This window comes from Hipposideros armiger, unplaced genomic scaffold, assembly GCF_001890085.2.
Source record: "Hipposideros armiger isolate ML-2016 unplaced genomic scaffold, ASM189008v1 scaffold_434, whole genome shotgun sequence".
NCBI classification, from domain to species: domain Eukaryota; kingdom Metazoa; phylum Chordata; class Mammalia; order Chiroptera; family Hipposideridae; genus Hipposideros; species Hipposideros armiger.
The window spans coordinates 104,592-126,681 of NW_017731784.1; the positions used below are offsets into that span (position 1 = coordinate 104,592).

General features: G+C 38.4%; 1 protein-coding gene across 11 annotated transcripts in view; it reads right to left on the reverse strand.

Moving 5' to 3' along the window:
• NEBL (nebulette) overlaps positions 1-22,090 on the reverse strand; it is a 389,725-nt gene that overhangs the window by 13,134 nt on the left and 354,501 nt on the right. For 8 of the 11 annotated variants that reach the window (XM_019665135.1, XM_019665136.1, XM_019665133.1 and 5 more), the window contains 4 exons: positions 21,704-21,808; positions 20,477-20,648; positions 17,823-17,915; positions 16,435-16,584 (listed from right to left, as the gene is read on the reverse strand). In XM_019665135.1, the coding sequence (XP_019520680.1) occupies positions 16,435-16,584; positions 17,823-17,915; positions 20,477-20,648; positions 21,704-21,808 (520 nt within the window). Of the gene's footprint in view, positions 1-13,924; positions 15,308-16,434; positions 16,585-17,822; positions 17,916-20,476; positions 20,649-21,703; positions 21,809-22,090 lie in introns of those variants that run through there. The other 3 variants (XM_019665138.1, XM_019665137.1, XM_019665141.1) reach the window with 3 other exon arrangements.

Below are 22,090 nucleotides of genomic sequence, written 5' to 3' on the forward strand. Positions count from 1 at the left end.
AGGATTCTGCTTCCCAAGGAATACAAGATATGAAGACAATACAATTTAAATGATGTAAATAAAATGCTTACAATGAGGGGGACCAATTAAGATTGCTCAGGACTTTCCCAGTTTTAGCAGAGAAAGTTCTGCTTCCCAGGGCAAATTGGGACAGCTGGTCTCCCTACGTACAACGTGCCAGGTCTTGTGCTTAGCCTGTCACACGCCTTAGTTTGTGGTAACTGTGACCATTTTATTGATGGTAAATCCCCAGTTTTTACAGATGGAGACTAAAGGTTAACAAGGTTCAGTAACTTGGTCTAAAATACCAGAGCTAGATAAGAGCCAGGAATTAAAAGCCAAAAATCTGACTCCAGAGCCCAAACTCTTGACTATACCACATCAAAGTGATCACAGAAATAAGGACAAGACAGTTTAGGATTAATCTCCAAATAACCATTGTGGATTCAGAAACGTGAAGTAATACAATAGTATGGTTTAGAACAGGGGTCGGCAAACTTTTGAGACAGAAGAGTCGCCAGCGGTCAGCAAACTGCGGCTCGTCAACTGTGGCTCTGACGTAAAATTGAAAATGAAAATAAAAATATCATAGTTTCACTTATAAAATTTTTAAAGGATATTATTCACATAATGGTGATTTCACTTGTTTTATAGGTCTTGCAAAACTTCGAGGGACAGGATTGGGTCTTCCAGGGGTCGGTAAACTTTTGAGATGGAACGTACCCAAAGAGCCACATGTGGCTCACGAGCTGCAGTTTGCAGACCCCTGCTCTATAAAGCAGAGAAGCTGTGAGGAGTAATGAGGACTGGATCTGAAGTTGAAGAGTCCACAGTCAACCACTCATTCCTGCTGGTGGGGCAGACAGGAGTGAGAGGGAAGAGAAGGCAAACAAAGGGAGTGTAAATGTGTGGGGACATGTGCGTGTCAGGTTGGTTATTCTCACAGAGGGTGCTCGATTTGTCACTGGCTTTTTCTGCGGTAAGCTTGGGAGTGTAAACCCCATAAGAAGTTTATGTGTGTGTGGTTGATGAGAAGTGCCAGGCCACCTCTGGAAGAAATTATAGTGAGAATAATTCATTCACTTTTGGAAAAGCAAGCTCAAATCATGAAAAGTAGCGTCAGTTCTGAAGCAATGGCTTTTAGATTTCTTTTAAGTGTCAGTTTAGTATGTGATAAGTCTCTGATGTGTGTATGTATGTGTGTATGTGTGTGTGTTTAGATTTCTTTTAAGTGTCATTTTAGTAGTTGATAAGTCTCGTGTGTGTGTGTGTGTGTGTGTGTGTGTGTGTGTGTGTAATCTTTGTTTCTTCTTCTCACTGCCAATGGTATCCTATTTTGCTCAAAGCAATTGTCATTCTGTCACTTTATCCTGTATGAATAATTTCATGTGTGTTCAAATCACATCTCCTAATATGACTTCAACCACTTTCCTACTGAGCAACAGAGACCCCTATGATGATGGCTCCTAACAATTTTCAAAAATCACTCTGTAGAACACTGTCTGAAAATGTTACTTCCCTGAGTCAGCATCAGAATAGTGATAAGCTCTTCTCCCACAGTCATGCTAAGAAGTTAGTTGAAAATACAATTAAATCCAAGAGATTATGTAACCATTTTCTTCCCTAAACTTAAATAATTCTGTTTATAATGCTGCTTTAATCGAACAGAAATTGAATGTTTAAAGATTTCTAATTACCTGTTAACTGTGAAAAGAAGTATATACAGATTATGTACATTTTAGAACTACCCATACACATATATTAATTTTGACCATTTCATTTATATATTTGTCTTAGTTGTCTCAAGTAAGGCCCTTCTAAAATACTGTTTTGGAATTGGGCAGTTCCTAAATATTGAAAAAAAGCCCCACAAAATTAGTTACATTTTAAATCATTGCCCAGAAAAGCAGTATGTTCTGATTTCAAAGCTAACTGGTTTTCTCTAGAAAAATAAGTCAGTGAATGTTCTCTGACAGAATTGAGCTAAGCCATAATATGATTTGAATAGAACTAGAGATTTAAGAATCCCTGATATTTTGCTTCAGAGTAATCTAGCCAATTTCGTCCTACATTTAGACTTGAATTTCAACTTGTGTATTCCTTTTCTCTCAAATTTGTTTCTAATTTTTAGCTGCCTAAGCCAGGGTAAATTCCCCAACCCAGAAATATAACCAAAACCACAAATAAAAACAGGATTGTCACCGAGGGAAAAAGAAATAATTTCTGCCCCAAATTATAAGGGTCTTTAATAATACACAATCCATAGGATATATATCTGTATCTACACACACACACACACACACACACACACACACACACACACACACACACACATGCACGCTATCCCCAGAACAGAACAAAAGAGGAAATAAAGAAATGTACAGTATGGATATACATGTAGTTTCCTGATAAGAATTATATAATTTGGGCAATTCTTTGAGAAGATGAAAACAATAAAGAACTTAAGAATAGCAGGTAGATGGGATGCTATTTCCTCTTTGGTAAACCATATCACCAAGACTGGCTTTTGGATAAAAAATTATGCCATGACTGAAAAATCAGCTTACAGCAAATCTCTATTTTCCTCAGTGAATACAACTGTCAAAAGTGTGCAAATCAATCTCACATGGAAAATTCTTCATTCAAGTACAATGAAAGAAATTCTCATAATGCCATTGTAGAGGATATTCTGTAAATATCTAATTGAATAAATATATATATAATATCTTTTTAAAGACTTAAAACTGGTCTATGCATTTGGTTTTTGTCTGTGTAAATCAATTCAGCTCTCAGGGAGTATCATCAATCCACAAGAAGTTCCCAAATACAGTTTTACATTAGATACCCTTAGTGACAAGCCACACTAAATATCACATATAGACACATCTCATATTGATTACATTTCTAAATAACAAGGTGTATAATTTTTTCAACCAATAGACATATAGAAAACTGACTCAAACCTGATTTGAAGATAGGAAAACCTAGAGAAATGAATGTAAAGGACTATCTGGGTCTCACAGAGCCTAAGCTCCAAGTTCAAGGTGAGTGGCTGGGGCTGGAGAAAAAGGAAGGTATGAAGAGTCACAGTCATGTAGAGAGATGAGCAACTGGTCATTGTGATCAAAGGCACACATTTATAAGAACATTTAGACAGGGTCTAGGTAAGAGCCTAGATTTTGAGAGACAGACTAGTAAACAACAAGTTCAGTACACATGGGTCAGGAATATGGTGAAAGCTAAAGATGAAGAACCAGAATGTCTGAAAAACGTGCCATGGGCAGATCAGGAATATTATGGGGGGGAAGATGAGGCAAGAAGGAGAAGGGAATCTGGCCACAAGAGAAGCAGCATGACGACAAGCCTGGGCAACAGGAGATAATCAACAAACAAAATGCAGAAGCTCAATCCATCAGCCAGCTGCATCAGCGCATGGAAATTTTAAGTAATTCCTGTAAAGTCAGGATCCAATCCCCATGACCTACTATCCTGGGGCTTGAAGCGGGAGGATGTGGGACCCCTGTAAGTTGAGGGAGAGCATGGAAATTAATGACCACAAAAATAAAATTATGACTTAACTGTTTTATATATAAGACAGATATGTAAATATGGAGGTATATTTAGTCTATTATCTGACTTGGACATCAATTTGATCCATAAAAACCAAAAACTACTTTTTCCATTTTCATTGCAATTGTTTAATAATATACAAAACAAGACAGAACACATATTCTCTCCTTTGCATGTACGCCATTTTGCAATTTGTAAAGTTCTTCAAAGTTTTCTCAGTTGATGCATATGCTATAGCCACATTTGTATCTTTCCTGACAATCAAACCTTCTCTTTTTCCCAATCAGCTCAGTTTCACAGGAAATATACTTTTAATGTTTTATTGTTTGCCACTTTAACTGTCAGATGCTTCTCCTTCATACACAGATGAAACCCTTTGAATTAATTTCTGGCAAATCAATGAAAGACACATGTGCAACTTGGAACAGGTGCGATTCATTAGTATTTAATCCTTTCCCCTATTTCACACTCAGAAAAGGAAACATGACGTTTCTTTCATTCCAAGTCTATTGATACTAGACATGTGAGTTTCTCTAAGTACTTTAAATTCAGTCAGAATCCTGAACCTTTTTCTTGGGGGAGCAAAAGAACTAACTAAAAGTTTCCAAATTTTGTTTTGAAATGTTTTAAAATTTGTAAAAATTTCTAAGAATCGTAGAATGTGTGCTTTCTTATAATCATGTAATAGTCTAGTAATTGGATTTTACATTATAAATGAATCATTCATTTTCCTATAGATTAGTTTCATTACAGAGATTTGGTATTTCAATCATCAGTTCTTTAAATCTTCCCAAACTTGAATGAAGATACAAAAAACACCACTTTTTTGACAGATCCTAGCAAACATCTCAAATTCAGATCGGAAATAACACTCAAACACGGAGGGGAAATAACACATCTGAGATTCTCTTGTTAAATGCATTTTCTTTATAGAAATCAGGCTGAGTGAGTTGGATTTTGTTCAGGGGGGCTGAGGATTGCCAATCAATAATCAGAAAACTGAAGTAGTGGCTTCAATAGGAATACTGGCAAGTTTGTTTTAAAAGAAGACCAAGAGTTCAAAATTAGAAGAGTATTTTCTAGTAGGTTGTTTTCAGTTATCTAATTTTAAAACTATGCTCATGATTAAAAAACCAGTAACAAAGAACTTGGAGCAGAATGTCATCTATAAATCATAAAACATTTATCCTCAGCATTAATCTGAAATGAGAATCAACAGAAAAGCTAATGAGAACGCTGGGCAAAACACTGCAGCTTTCTATGTTCTATTCATATTAAAAGAGGCTTTGAAACATTGCTGGTTGGATACATATCACTTTCAAAATATATTAACAGTTTATTATTGTGCCTGAGTTTAGTATTTCTGTTCTCAATTTAATTGCAGATTTAATGGCTACTGTCCTTAGGAACTCAAGGCACATCCTAGTGGTCTTTGCTGAGTCTAGGAAAGTGACTATTTATTCTTGCATTTTGCCTCCTTTCATTTACTGTTTACTCATTGAGTATTCCCTTCCTGTGCTAGGCACTGGAAGGGAAGCTGTCACATTCATTCTGTCTCCATAGAGTTCATGATCTAACAATAAACTATATAGACTACACTGAGATAGAAGCCATAAAAGGTATGAATTTCAAAATTCTGATGGGCACTTCTACTTTTTTGAGTCCCTACTGACAGCAGATGTCATAACCAAAATACACAAAACACTAAGATGAGAAGTATTTACATGAGAACAAAAGTGCTAATGTAAGGATGATTTACTGATTTCTTGGTTATGAAAGGTAATTAGCTGACTCAGGCTTTGTAATAAACACAGGTAACAATGTTACAGTCCAGTGATACATCTTACATTATTCGTTTTTTAAGAAAGGATTACAATAAGAATTATTATTGTTCTGTTACTCTCAAGTCAAATTAGCTTTAAGTAGACATTAATAAAGACTAATTATGCCAAGTTTTAGTGATTTCACACAGGTAGCAAATCTGTTTTATATTTCAGATAAAATTTAATTTGAATATATTTATATATTCAACAATGTTTATTGACTGTCTACTATAATACAGATACTGTTCTAGGTTCTAGTTATAGGAGAATACAACCAGGCAGAAAGATTCTGTTCTAATAGAGTTTATATTCTGGGGTAGACATACAAGGTGTGATCAAACAATACAGTGAATGTTTAAATTTTTAAAAATGTATTACAGTAAAAGACACATTGCCATTAATCCCTCTCAAAATACTCCCCCTCACTTCAAACATACTTATCCCATCATTCTTGCCACTTTCTGAAGCAGTTCTGGAAGTCCTCTTTCATGAGTGTCTTTAGTTGCGCTGTCATGGCTGCCTCGATGTCCTGAATCATTTTGACTTTGGGGAAGAGCCAGAAGTCACATGGTGCCAAATCCGGTGAATGAGGTGGATGAGGACACGCTGTAATGTTTTTATTTCACAGTAATTGCCATATATCAGAAGCGGTGTGTGACATTGAGTGTTGTCATGATGGGGGATGATTTATGGCACACCTTCTCTCAACCGCAGCTCACACCTGATTGACTGTACCGGAACAAGTTGAAACTTGTCACACACTTACTAAGGCTCAATGTGCCACTTCCCATATTGACGATCCCTGCCTTTCCGTTGGATGGCACTTGGCAGCAGCATTCGCCGTATTTTGTGATCACAACGAAAAGGCTCCATGTCACACATCACTCCTGGTATAGCAGTTTCTGTCAAATAGAAACATTACAGTGTGTCCTCATCCACCTTATTCACCAGATCTGAATAAGTCACACTGTGCGACTCTGGTTCTTCCCCAAAGTCAAACGACCATGAAAAGTAAAGGTTTTGAACCATTTCAGGACATCAAGGCAGCCACAGCAGCACAACAAAAGACACTTCCAGAACTGCTTCAGAAAGTGGCAAGAACAATGGGATAGGTTTGCTTAAATTGAGGGGGAGTATTTTGAGGGAGATTAATGGCAATGTGTCTTTTACTGTAATAAGTTTTTTAAACATTCACTGTATTTTTTTTATCACATCTCATAGGCCCTATGCAAATAAACTAATTAATATATAATAAGGGCCAGCCAAGTGGCACGTTGGTTAGGAGTTGGCTTGGGACACCAGCTCTGAGCAACAGGGCCCCGGTTCGGATCCCACATGAGGGCCAGTGATGCTGCGCCCTGTACAGCTAAGATGGTGAACATCAGCTCAACCTGGAGCTGGGCTGCTGTGAGTCGCTGGCGATGGCATAGGCTGCAGTGGGGCTGGCCGGCAGTAGACATGAGCTTTTGTGAGCTGCTGTGAGCCACTGTGAGTAGCCGCCCAATGGCCAACGAGCAACTGCCTCACCCAGGAAGAGCACAATGATCACAATACCAACATGGGCCAGTGAAGCGACATCCTCCACAACTAGAATGAAGAACAAAAGGACAGCAACTTGTCTGTTCCCCTTCCCCGATTCCCCAACGCTATTCCCCTCCCCCAACTCCCCAATAAAATCTAAAAAGAAAAATACATAATAAAATATCAGGTTGTAAAAGGGTTATGAATATATATACCCAGAAGTAGAAGTGCTGGGTCATACTGCAATCCTATTTTTAATTTTCTGAAGCTCTGCCAGTGTTTGGCATAGTTACTGTGCCATTCTACAATACATCCCCACCAATAGTGCATCACCGTTGAAATTTCTCCACATCCTCACCAACACTTACCTTTTGGTTTGGTTGGTTTTTTTGGAAATAGCCATTCTCACAGGTATGATATGATAGTTCATCGTGGTTTTGATCTGCATTTCTCTGATATCAGGGAAGTATCTGTGGTCCCTTGTCCATTGGGGGCTATACACAACAGCCAATGCCAATATGTGAATAGAACCCAAATGACTATTGACTGATGAATGGGTAAAGAAAATGTGGTGTATACATACAGTGGGATATTATTCAGCCTTAAAAAGGAAGAAAATCCTATCATTTGCAACAACAGGGATGAATCTAGAGGACATTATGCTAAGTGAAATAAACCAGTCACGGAAGGACAAATAGTACACGATTCCATATTTAGAGTCGTCAAACTCATAGAGCAGATAATAGAATGATGGTTGTCAGGGGCTGGAGAGGGGGATGGGGAATTGTTGCTCAAAGGGTATAAAGTTTCAGTTATACAAGATGAACAAGTTGTAGAGATCTACTGTAAAACACTGTACCTGTAGATAACAATATACTGTATTGTGCACTTTAAAATATGTTGAGGATAGTTCTCATTTTACATGTTTTTACTACACAGACACACACACACACACACACACACACACAAACACAGGTGGTGGATGTGTTTAGTACCTTGATTGTGGTGATGGTATCACGGTACATGCATATGTTCAAACTCATCAAAATATATACATTAAATATGTGTAATTTTTTGTATATCAATTATGCCTCAATAAAGTTTTAAAAACAGTTAAAAAGAGAAATACAGCAGCGTAAAGGGATAGAGAGTTATGGATGATGTGGGTTGAGTATTTCTACTCGTATGTAGAGTGATCAAGGAAACCCTGTCTGATGACTTGACATTTAATCAGAGGCCTGAAGGAAGTGAGCAAGCCACAAAATCACCTGGGAGAGTGTTCCAGGTAAAGTGACAAGTGGTTGCAAAGGTTCAAGATGGAAGAACGTCTGGTATGCTAAAACAGCCCAGAGACCTGTGTGGCTGGAGCAAGGAGGCTGGTGGGAGATGAAATCAGTGACATGATCAATGGCTGGACTCAGCAACACCATTACAGACTGTAGACCATGGTTTTCAGTCTAAGCGTACCGTATTTCCCCATGTATAAGATGCACCCTTTCTCGAAAAATTTGGGGTCTAAAAACTGGGTGTGTCTTATACAGTGGTCGTATGAACACAAAAACAAGCGTGAAAAAAGTGGGAAATGCAAGTAAAAAAAACCTACAACCATTGTATACGATGCACCCAGTTTTTAGACCCCAAATTTTTCAAAAAAGGGTGCGTCCTATACATGGTCATTGGAAGCCATTAGAGTATTTTCAGCCAAAATGTAATGAGATCAGGTGCAGGCTTGTAAAGGATCAATGGCAGCTGGGTGGAAGCCAGACTGAAGGGGGCAAGAATAGAATTATTGGGAAAAGTCATGACGTATTTTGTCTATGTTTTTCAAAGGTCATTTATTTATATGAAGAACTAAGGTCACTCAATGATATATTGCCTGTTTTGTTTGATAGCCTTTTGCCATCTTTCAGTGAGCTTCATAATTCCTCCTTCATAGAAGGACTTGTCTTTATTTGTGAAAACTGAACAAGGTGCTGATTTACAGCCTCATCTGAATTGAGAGTTATACCACGTAAGGAGTTTTGAAGAGAGAGAAACAAGTGGAAGTCTGACGGCGCAAGGTCAGGCAAGTATGGTGGGTGTGGCAACACATCCCATCCAAGCTCCAATAATTTTTGACAGGTCATCAAACTTGTGCGTGGTCTTGCGTTGTTGCGATGGAACACAACTCCTTTACAATTAACAAGCTCTGGACATTTCCGGGTGATTAATTCATTCAAACTGTCCAATTGCTGACAGTACACATTTGAATTGATTGTTTGGTTCCTTGGTAGGAGCTCGAAAAACACAACAGCTTTAAAATCCCACCACACTGAGAGAGCATAACCTTCCTCTGATGAATGTTTGCTTTCGATGTCGTTTGAGGCGAATCATCATGTCGGGGCCGAGACAATTTGCACGCCACATTGTTGTAAACAATCCACTTCTCATCACTAGTTATCAGTCACTTCAAAAAAGGATCATTTTCCTCACGTTTAATGAGCATATTGCAGATGTTTATACGCACCGTCAAATGAACTTCTTTGAGTTCATGCGGAACCCAAATATTGAACTTGCTTACATATCCCAGCTTCTTCAGGTGGTGATGAACACTTGAATGATGGATGTTCAATGTTTCTGCAATCCCTTATGTCGTGTAATGCGGGTTTAACTCGATCAATGCCTTTATTTTGTTGTCATCAACCTCAGTGGGCCTCCCTGACTGAGGAGCGTCATTGAGATCAAAATCATCAGCATGGAATTTCATGTACCATCGTTGGCACTGACGTTCTTGTACAGCATTGTCACTGTAAACTTTATGCAACTTTTCACAAGCTTGACGTGCATTCTTCCCTTTATGGAAGTCAAACAGTAAAATATGGCAAAAATGCAGAGTTTGGTCTTCCATCTTCAACTTGTTGTAAAATCTCCAAAACTCAACCAAATTGCTAATTTATTTTTTTTAGATTGAAGCTCGAACTGTCGGCAGTCAAATGACATAGGAATAACATAGATGTGAATGACTCTAGTACTTCCAAAAATGAACTAGTGGGCCGGCTGAGTGGCGCGATGGTTAAGAACTGGCTTGGGATGCCAGAGGGCCCCGGTTCGGATCCCACATATGAGGGCCAATGACACTGCCCTCCACAGCTAAGATGCTGAACAACAGCTCAACCTGGAGCTGGGCTGCCATTAGTCGCCGGTGACGGCGTAGGCTGCAGCCCCTTTGGCAGTGGGTTGCCATGGGCTACTGTGTGTAGCCAGCAGCCAGCATGAGCGGCCAGCAGCTGCCATGAGCGGCCATCCAGAAGCCGGCGACTGATCTGCCTTGCCTGGGAAAAGCGCAATGATGGTGCCAGCTCGGGCCAGTGAAGCAACATCCTCCACAACTAGACTAAAGAACAAGGACAGTAACTTGTCTGTTTCCCTTCCCCCCAATTCCCCAATAAAATCTTAAAAAAAAAAATGAACTAGTGCCATTTGTTGCAAACATGCATCATGACTTTTCCGACAACCCAAAACAAAGACCAGAAGCCTATTTCTGCAATCTCAAGCAGATAGGATGGTGATTCGCTTAGGGTGCACTGGAAGTGGTGAGAGAGGCTGGTGATTTGGGACAGATATATTTTGAAGATAGACCCAACAGGCTTACAAATGGATTAGATGTGAAGTATGAGAGGAAGAAAGGTAATTAAAATAATGCCATGGTTTTTGCCTGAGTATTAGGGTGAATGATTGTATCATCAGCTGAAACAGTGAATAAAAACAAGAACAGATGTATGTTTGTTAAGATAGAATATAAGATTCTATTACCAGAGTAAGACTTGAGATGTCTATTAAACATCCAGCCTTTGGCTATTTTGTCTGGAGTCTGGGAGATGTAGGAAGGTGCTTTGATTTTAGTGTTTCTGCTCTTCTAAATAAATGACAAATGTCAACAATAAGACAGGCTGTGAAGCTTGAAATAAAAGTCCACAATGTTGTCTCCACACCATTAGCCCCTTTAGAAAACTCCTAACAAGGCCTCTGGTCACTTGATGCCCAAGGAGTTGATGCTCTTGGTAGAATGTAGTCATCTGGTGCAGGCTGGGTTCTATGACAAGCTTCCAAGGCAAAGAGACTCAACTACCTACCCATCTAGGTAACTGGGCCTCTAAATAGCCTATACATCTCCTACAGGCTAAAGCCCAAGGAGAGTGACCTGAAATTATGTTCGGTTGAACCCTGCCTCTGAAGACACATGGCTCACACTGCCACACTCTGGTTCTGGTCTTTGTCTTCAGCCCATCTCTTAGACACACACAGTCCCTGGGCTTCAGATGTGCCAAAAGGCACCGAGCTTCCAATGTTCTGGGTTCTCTCACATGCTGCTTTTCTGCCTAAAACTTGTCCCATTTCCTGGCTGATTCTAAGCCTAGGCGTGAATTACTCCATCATAATGCTTTCCTGAGCAAAATGGGTTTATGCATCTGGTTCGTCCGTCAGAGTGTGAGTTCTTTGAAGCCAATAACTGTATCTTTTGTTTTTGTGGTCCCAGCATCTCACACATATAGGAGATACTAGATCAATGTTTGGTGAACGAACAGATGCAGTTATGGGAGCCTATAAAACACCAGGACAGGGCCGGCCAAGTGGCTCGTTGGTTAAGACCTGGCTTGGGAGCGAGAGCTCTCAGCAGCAGGGCCACCGGTTTGGATCCCACATGGGCCAGTGATACTTCCCTCTACAGCTAAGTTGGTGAACAACAGCTCAACCTGGAGCTGGGCTGCAGGGAGTCACTGGCGATGATGTAGGCTGCAGCCCCTGCTGCAGTGGGCTTCCGTAAGCTACTGTGAATGGCCAGCAGCCAGCGTGAGCTGCCTTGAGCAGCCGTCCAATGGCCAGCGACCGATCTGCCTCACCCGGGAAGAGTGCAATGATCACAATACCAACATGGGCCAGTGCAGCAACGTTCTCCACAACTAGACTGAAGAACAAAAGGACAGCAACTTGTCTGTTCCCCTTCCCCGATTCCCCAACGCTGTTCCCTCCCCCAATTCCCCAACAAAATCTTTAAAAACAAAAACAAAAACACACCAGGACAATTGGCACCTTACTTATTGTACTGCCCTCTTGGTATGCCTACGGACAATATACTGACAGTTCCAGAAGGCACTGACGCATCTCTTCCAATCTCACCTCTTTTGAGAACATATTAAATGGGATGGAGTGCTATAAGCACAACCCAGCTAGGGCTGTCCCAGGACTCAGAAACGTGTTTTCCATCAGTGAAGGCCGGTCATCCCAATCAGATTCTTTCACAGCAAAATGAAAATGTTCACAAGGCAGAAACACTAGAAATGTCTGTTTGAAAAGTGTATCTGCTTTTCCTTTGCCATCATACTTGTATGCTTTGGAGGAAGACAGAAACACATACCCGAAGCGAAACTGAACACAAGTTCAAAGTGAAAAGGGTAAACAAGGGATGAGGTTGCTGACGTAAAAATGCTAGCAGTACAGAGCACTGGAAGTTAAGGAAAACTGAAGAAATAAAAAGTGGTCCCAGGAGGCAAGTACATGTTGCAGGCAAGTGAACTAAAGCCAAACACAGAGATCAAAGAAAGCCTCGCAGGGAAATAAGCAGAAACCACCAGGATTATTTCCACTCAAGGAACTGTGTCAAATGAAAACAAGTTAACCTAATCTAATACCAGAAAGCAATAAAGATAATTTCAAATAATACTATTTAAGAACCAACCCAAAATTCGATGGAGTTTAAATAAAACCTTCCTTTTTTTATTGCATTGAAGTAACCAAGTAGAGATGTGAAATGAAAACCCTTTGGTAACTTAATGCCTTGGAAAGTAGATTGAAATGTAAAGAAGGCCCAAAATAATCACATAAGAAAATGAAAATATTTAGCAATCAAAGCAAGATGGGAAAATACCATGAGAAACACATAACTCAAACAACGATAAAAAACTTCAAGGAAAAGGCCTCGATGTTAATGCTCATGAAAACCAAATGGGAATGATGAAAACATTGTACTTTTGCCTCGAGGAAATGAGCTGATTGTTTCACCCTTTGCACTAACAATCTGAATTTTCTCCAACTCATAAGAAGGACCCTAAAACTAGAACTTTCATAACTGCCAGCCACTGAATCCATGAAGTAAAACAGATCACTTTCAGGACGCAAACACTTTCTCATACATAGAAGGTACAGAAAGAAAATTGAAGTTCCTTTAAGTTTATGGCACTTGGCTTGGGAAATGTAAAATATCTTAGAAAGCTTCTTGTTCTAGATCCTTCTGGTTAGAGATGTTATATTCTGAGCCTAATAAGGTTAGGTAACTTTGCGTGAACCCAGACCAAGTAGTGAAAGCGAGGGTGAAGTTCAATGTCTCGTTCTCTGCACTGTGTGGTGCCCACTACAGTACAGTACTGCCACATACACCGCCCGACAGCAGGGACACAACCCAATATTAAAGGACATCTCTCTGGGATGTAACAAACTTTATCATAAAAAATCCTAATCTAAATTTAAAGAAACCAACAAAATCTGGATGGAAAAAAATGACATTTCTAAATACGATGATCATTTTCTTTTGCTTCCTCTTACCAGTAATATGTCTTTTTCTAACATCCTTTTCAATTTCTAGAACAGTATTTAAACAAACGCAGATGACTGACTGTTACTACTATAGACACTAAAGGTTTTCCTCAAATAGCTGTCATCATCACAAAAGTTTCATCCTTCCACAGAGACAATCAGCACATCCTTTCCAAGGCCCAGCATAGAACACATTTCAAAAGGGACCCGAAATTTCAAAGCAACCAAAAAGTCATGGATACTATTCTTTTCCTTCCCCACCAGAAAAAAACAAAAAAATACACTAGGAATGTTTCCACTTTAAGGGTTTTTTAGCTATGCTTTAATGTTATTGAAACATATCAAAACAGCATCAAAATAAAAATGTAAGAATTTTCTTGAAAGCCTTACACAACAGAATTGTATTGTCCAAAAAAACCATACTTAGATTTCTATATGCAGCTCTAGTATTTAAAACGTTAATTTATTGTATACCTAAAACTAATACAACGTTATATGTCAATTATATCTCAATCAAAACAATGAACAGACAAAAAATTTAATTTGGCCATTTCATTCATTCACCAAATATTTGCTGAATGCTTATTCTAAGAGTTAGGAATAGATTAGTAAACAAATCAGCCAATATCCCTGCTCTTATGGGGCTTCTAGTCTAGTGAGGCAGAGAGAGGCAAATACACAAAGATATAATAGCTCAGGTGGAATCAAATGCTGTGAAGAAAATGAAAGCAAGGTAAGGGGATGGACAGCACAGGACTAGCTATTTTATCTCTGGTAATTAGAGAGGGTCTGATGATAGCCATTCTGATAGTATTTGTTATCCTTTCTTTATTTTTAGAAACTTAAATGACAGTTTGGCTGATTATATAGATCAAATTAACTATAAAAGTATTAGAATCCCTACTTTGCCTTGGGCCTTCAATTTTATTAATGTCAGTAATTAAATCCAGAGTAGAAAATCAGGGGCCGGGCAAGACCTCAATGATCTATGTCTATTTTTAATTGTTTAAAATAATTGCATAACTGTCAAAGCTTCAGTTTGCTAAACACAGTCTGAGAGTCTGCTGGGTCAGAGGGAGCTGAGACACATGCAGGCGAGGTCCCTGAATTCTTCTCTGAATTCATCTAAGACCTTATCGTTAAAATGGACGATGATGTCCACGCGTATCTCCAGCACAGGGTTCTCCTCTGAGCTCTGCCTACTCCATGCCTCCATTTGAATGTCCTAGTGACACACCGTTTCAGTGCTCTGTTCTCTTTCCAGAAACATTTCTCTCCCAAAGTCCCCTTGGTTTATTTAACTTCCATTCTGCATGCGTATCTCCACTCAAATCATCTCCCTGAGGAAGGCTTCCCTGACACTGGGGCCAGATGCAATTCACCTATAATACACCTTGTAGCCCCTCTGCCCTCCTTTCCCAGCGCTTACTCTCCTCATAATTATAGATCATTTGGGTCCAAGTATCATGTCAGGGTCCCCCACCACATTCTAAGCCCCTCAGGGCAAACGCATGTCTCTTTCACGCACTGCTGCATGACTTGCCAGGTCCAAGCTCTGGGCTGGTGTACAAAGAGCACTCGACAAACATGTGGTGAATAAAAGAGTGAGTGCTGCAATGGTGTGTGCAGACATGAAGTGAAAGGGGCACTGTGGAAGACAAGACTCTCTGGTGCCTTGCGTTCGGGAGAGACTTCAACTCCAGGACGCTGAACTGAGGTGAAGTTAAACAAGGTTGACAGAAATGTGTTCTTCTCTTTGCTTTGGCTTTTATTTATCTCATCAAGCATCCACATTATTCTCTAAGTCCAGAGCCACAGAGACACTGAAGGAAAAAATCGATAGCCTCAAGTCATTAAAAAAAAAAACCCTCAAAAACTTACTGAACCCTTTGTTAGTGAACCAGACACAAAAAGGGGAGGGGCATCCTTCATGTCTGTCTTATACAGCAGAGCAAAACTGATTTATAAACATTTCATTAGAATCACAGAGAAAGGAGATCTTAAAAACTTTCTACAAACGAGGAATCTAAAAGTAAAAAAGGTCAAACTCATGAAACAGAGAGTAGCAAAGTGGTTGCCAAAACTGGAGGGTGGGGAACTAGGGAGAGGTTGGTAAAAGTGTACAAACTTTCAGCAGCAAGATGAATAAGGTCGGAGGATCTAACGTAGAGCATGGTGACCAAAGTTGATAAAATTGTATTGTAAACTGAAATTCGATGAGCATACAATGTAAATGTTCTCACCAAAAAATAAAATAAAAATAAAAAATAAATAAACCTTTCATAACAGCTTTCTCCTCAGGATTAGTTTAACATCCCATACAATTTCAACTAAAAGTTCTAGACCTAATCCACCAGCTTGGATGCAAAAAACAGAAGGTAGAGGGAATGGGTGGGTATACAAAATACAGAGAAGATTATTAACAATCAACAGTATTTTCCATTAAAAAAAACTAATATCCCAAGCATCATACTGAATTTCTTTTTCACAAGATCCAATTCTAACTGCAAATGTGTATAAATATTTAAACACACATATTTCATAGCAACCGCTCAGCCACTCAAATGTAACTGTAAGATGATTTTCCTTAATGAAAATCAGATACGAACTTTGCAGAACTCAAGTTTCCACCCTGTGTGTATCTATCACATATGTACGTACAACTCTGTGTAACAGAGTCAAGAAGCAAATCTCAAGACTCTTTTGTCTTTAAAGGTCCAGTGATTGCAGAGAAAATAGTGAAGTAAGACAGGAAACATGAACATGCAAAAATGCAAATTAGTAGTTTAACAAAAAGGACTCTTATGTTTGTAAACATAATTGAAAAGTTTCAAACACACCCGGGTTAAATGTGTCTGCAAAGGCAAAAAAAAAAATGTGTTAGGAACACACTTGTGACACAGTTTAAAAAAGAAATTAATTTTCTTTGAGAGTGGTTAATATTCAATACCTCCTTCATCAGACGGTCTTGTTACCTCACTGCAACATGAAAAGCTAGGGTAAATCTCAGACAGTTCTGACTTGTCATCTCCCAGACCTGTCCCAAAGGTACTGCTCGAATGAGATCGAGACCGCTGTCTCCTATAGTGACTCGCCTTTTCTATATTGGAGGGAAAACATCCATACTTGTGGTTAAGTGAATTGAAGAACAAAGCAAAAACACACTTACTTAAGTTTAACAAGAAAGAAAAACAACCTTACATTAAATAACAATCCAAAAGCTCAGCTATAATAAATTCTAATCACCTATTCTCAAACTTCAGCATGCATTGTATCAACTTTATAATTGACTTAATGATCATTTATACTCACTCATTTTTTTTTATCTAGATCTTAACAGAGAGATGGAAGGATGGGAACTTGATAAGAACTAAGAAAACATTGGCAAACTAATAAATTTCTCTCAAACTTAACGTCTGGCTATAAATAATTGTTTTCAAGTATCACCAAGCATACAATATTTGTTGCCTTTATTTTTAGAAAGTTAAATGACAGTTTGGCTGATTATATGGATTAAACTGACTATAAAGTATTAGAATCCCTACTTTGCCTTGGGCTTTCAATTTTATTAATGTCAGTAATTAAATCCAGAGTAGAAATCAGGGGGCCAGGCAAGACCTAAATGATCTATGTCTATTTTTAATTGTTAAAATAATTGCATAACTGTCAAAGCTTCGGTTTGCTAAACACGGTCTGAAAGTCTGAAATGTCAAACCATGCTATTATTATACTATACCCAGATATCCAAACCATTCGGTTTTCACTGTTAATTATAAGCATACACTGTAAGTTAAAAAGTCAAATAAACTTCTTACATAAACTATAAATTTTGGATTACATAAAATTATATAAATTTTAAGGATACTTGAAAGTTTATTTTAAGACATTTATGGTGCTATATAGAAAACTTCCCCACTGTTTTATATATGATTCTCTACATCTACATTTAAAATGTTGTAACATTGTTTTTCATGAAACAAAAACTCCATTATGTCTTGGCAGTTTAGTGCAATCCAAGTTAAATGTATTTAAAAGCACAGAAAACCTATAAAATCATATTCACTAATAAAAAAAGCAGATGTAAGGAAGCTGTAGGTGTCTTTCTAAATGAATCTAGAACAAACTAATTTGGATATACTAAAGTGCCCTCTTGCAAGTTTTATTTTTATAAATGATTGATGGTATTTGAAAGTAGCCTAGCACTTGCTTGGTTTTTCGAATCCTCAACTTTAAAATTGACATTACACCGTTGGCACAGTGAACCTCTACAGCTCAGAGCAGCTTCACTGTCAGGGCAAAACCACATAAATGGGGAGGGACTGGAAACGTAAGCAGTACCAGAGAGCATATGTAGACTTCTAGACTGAATATTGTCTTCCAAGGGATCAATGTCGAAGATGGAGCCAGGATCGGTGCGCCAAACCTTGAGGTCTTTTACCAAAAGGAAGAAATGAAAAAATCAAGAATGAATTTAAAAAGTCAGCACCGGAGTCAGGCGAGCATCTGGAAAGGGATGTATGTAAGGAGCGAACAAACATGGAATAAGCAAACCCACTCCGCTGCGGAAGTCGGAGGAGAGCAAAGGGAATCTGTATTCACCAGAATTTAAGGAAACTTTATGATCACATTTAAGTTGCCGTTTATTCTTCTTTGACCCTCCCTGTGGAGCCTGTGACTCATCCATCACCCAGCACACATGCACACCAGACAACTCCATGCAGACTCCCTATCATTCATGGTCTCCTGATTAAGGACATGTAATTCATGGGAAGTGGCTGAGAGGTTTTTGTCTGAGCAAACAAAACAAAAAATTCTCTCCCTGTAATGGAAACAAGTGTTTAAAATATAGGCAAGTGGCAGCCCCATTTTCATTCTGAGCACAAGCTAACCCACAACATTTATTCAGAAAGTGCAATTAAAGCAAGGCACCGAGCAAGCACTGATGAGAGAAGGACAGATGGACAAGAAGGAGTTTCCTGCTCTCAGTGGAACAAAGCAGAGTTCACTGCCATGGTTAGTAATCAGACTGTGCAAGCCATTTGTTCTCCTGTTTTAGCTGGAAGCAAAATCCAAATCTACTAACTTCTGGGTTTATCAGTCTAGCCACCTAATGGTTATCAGGTCCTAAAATGATCTGTGTAATATTTTACCAACAATAGGGAAATAAAAGGCTAGTTATGGATATGTGGCAGAAATGGAGCTTGAGTAAAAACAATTAATTAGTAACCTGGAACTGGAGATCTACTTGTCTGTATTTAATTAGTATTATGCAGTGCTTAATAAGCTCAGTTATAACATAAATCATTTAAGTTTTATAACAAATTAAAGTAGGTACTATTACTATTCCCATTTTATAGATGAGGAAACTGAGGCAGAAAGAGATTGAGTTAGCTTGGCTAAGGTTACAACCAGTAAGTAGCAGAGCCTCCGATAAAATTAGAAGCTACACAAACTGACGTAAATCTGAATTACTCAGAAAAATCTCTATTCCATGCCTGGCTCGGAAGTTTAATGTTTGTTCAATGTAGTCCATTTTGTGGTTTGACAGGCAAGCCCTCCACAGAAAACAGTTCCCCTAATTGGAAAAAATAAACTGATTCTGGATTTCCCAAGAAGTGAGTGATTTAGAGGTATATATTTCATATATTTTTTAAAAATCATAATAACCCCTACCTCAAAGGTAATGAGTACTGAATGCTGAAAGCGCAAAGTCTAGACAATCTCACAGCTTCTAGCAAGACTGCATATCCATTCCTGGCTCCTGAGCTAGGGTGGGACCCTGGTGTAAGCTGTGCAGACTTCAGCATTTTCACCTTTGTGGAGTGAGTCAGATGCTCTGCAAGACCTCCTATGAGGTACTAATACAAAGCAACAAAACTCTAATACTTTTGATGAAAACATCACAACTGATCCAACTTAATGTGATCATTTTAAGCAACCAACTTGGGAAAATCAGCAAAGCTATCAACTACCTACAAATATGTTCGGCATCCCTCTTCAGAAAATACTTTCAGGGTTGCCTAGTAGCCACCCTAGTGCCCTGAGGTCAGCACCTTGTTTTATTCTAAGACATGAGCCCATCCAATACACAGTTTCCTCACCAACTCACCTCTAAATAGCTTTTCACTAGCACCCCAAACAAGCTTTTATCTTTAAAGATGAAGTTAACCTAACCCTCGGATTACCAAGAGGCACTGTTGTATGGTTACCAAAAGTATTATTTGAGCAATATAATTGGACCACTACAAAAATGCAGAGGCCAACTGCTCTGAAGAAGACAACAGTCATGTACAAGTATGGTTTGTTGAAATATATTGAAAAATCAATAACTTTTCTGTCTAGCCCTGTCTTACACTTTGGTATGATCCTTGCTATCTCAGCCTCCATTCAACAGTAGTATGTTCCTAAGATTTCCCCTGAGTAGCAGGAACAGCAGGAAGAGAAGTTTCCTTCTTCTCCAATTTATGGGACTTTCAGAAAGCTCTTGATTATTCCAGTTTAGAGGTAAATGTTCAAAAACATATAAGCTATTTGTAATATGGAATACAATCAGAATGTCGCTGGGATATCTGTTTGTGGTAAAGTGACCTAACTGGGATTATTTCTGTCATCCATGCAGACGATATCTGTAGTACGATGTATTGATCAAGTACATAAGCCAAAGGAAAAACCAAATAATCATTCAACCTTTGTTCATCACCCATGTCTAACAGTGGGGCTGCTTCTTTGCTTAACAAGTAGAAACAGCCTTAAGACCAGAAGTTATTAAAGACACAGAATGTCCAATAACAAAGGATTTGCAACGATACCTGGCGATTTCCATGAACCCCATTCAACATAGTGTAAACAATAACTTTGCCTGTGGTCCATTATCAGCCGGGCACGCCGTCAGACACTGGAGGAGGAGACCGATGAACATGGAGGCTAACTCTAAAGCTAGGGCAAGCGTGACCTTTGCCTCTGCGACCTGCCAAGCAGGACCATCAGCTTACCGACAATGATTCCAGGTCTCCTGTCCATCTCCACAAGGTGCGGATGGACCCCTTTGTAAGCAGCATCGCTGACCACCTGGGTGTTCTTCCTCACTCGCTCTGTCACAGGGTCATCCACGACAGGGGTAAAGCCCCTCCCCTTTGTCTTTTCAAAATCTTCATGATATTTTACCTGAAAAAAAGGGAAAAACACTATGAACTCAAACTGAAATTTCCTGATTGTTACATAGCTCACAAAATTTTGATGTAATGACAGCTGTCACAGCACCACCTACATCTTGATTATTTTCTACATATATGCATCTTTTCCAAATACTCCTAAAATAACATCTGAAACGTAGGAAATGTCAGCTTCCTAGCATCAGGAATCAAGTGCTCGTACTGTTTTCATCATTATGGTTAGCAGCTCTTTTAAATTATATATAAACCTATATATCCAGTAAGAATTTTTAATCTAAAATTCTTTAGATTAAATCTAAAAATTCTTACTGAAAACAAAACAACAACAACAACAACAACAAAAAAAAAATATATATATATATATATGGCCTGGTTACTCTCTAAAATGTATTAACTTAGGTACAAATTAATTTCCTATTCTTAATCTTTAATATGCAATAAAATAAGCCATTTCCATGCAATTGTTAAAAAAACAGTATTATTTAAAATTAAATTAAGAGAATTACAAATAATTATATATATACAATTTTTGTGTGTAATTACACAAACTCACATATACTTCAAAACATACATTTTCATGTTCTGAAATTGGAATAGGGTTGTTCAACTCTGTAGATTATTATAGAAACTACTGAATTGTATACTTTCAATGGGTTAATGTCATGCTATATAAATGATATCTTATAAAACTGTTTTAAAAAACATACATTTTTTAAATATTCTTTGCAACATGCAAACACACCAAACTATGTCTTAAAATTAATTGGAAAGAAGTCCAGGCAAACGTCTTTCATAAAATGCATTGATACTAGTCATGTTAGAAATAAAAACACACCAAAAAATCTCTGAGAAAAATTATTTTATTAGACTGAATATTTCCATTACATTTCAGTGGAATTAAAAAGTCTCCCCAAAAGGACAGGCCCGTCTGCACTTCCATGCTTTGTTAGTTATCCAGATTAATGGTGAACTAACGCCGTAAGTACTGGGTGGTATCGCTCCTTAGTACATTTTAGTTGTGAGAAGAAGGACCTCGTTGCACCCTACCATTGAAATATGATTTTGTGCTTCTCTGACATGTCTCAGACCAGGTGTATCTAAAATCAGACTTGGTCTACCTTTCATCTGTTTTTGGTCCTGGGTATATTTTACCTGCAAAGTAAATAGTAAAACATACTTAACAATAAGACAATTATAATAATAAAAAAAAATGATGTAACTTTTTCAAGCTTTCCAAATGAGTGAAACATATACAACATATTCTAAATTATTTCCCAGGTAATCTGTTCAGTGAATTAACATTTCGTTTTAGAAGAGCAATCTAAAATTTTACTCTCAAAGGTCTCCTTTTAAAGACTACAGCAAAAATGACCTAAATTTCTCTATCAACTGAAACCAAATGATAAAATAAACAATATCCACTAACAGTGCAGT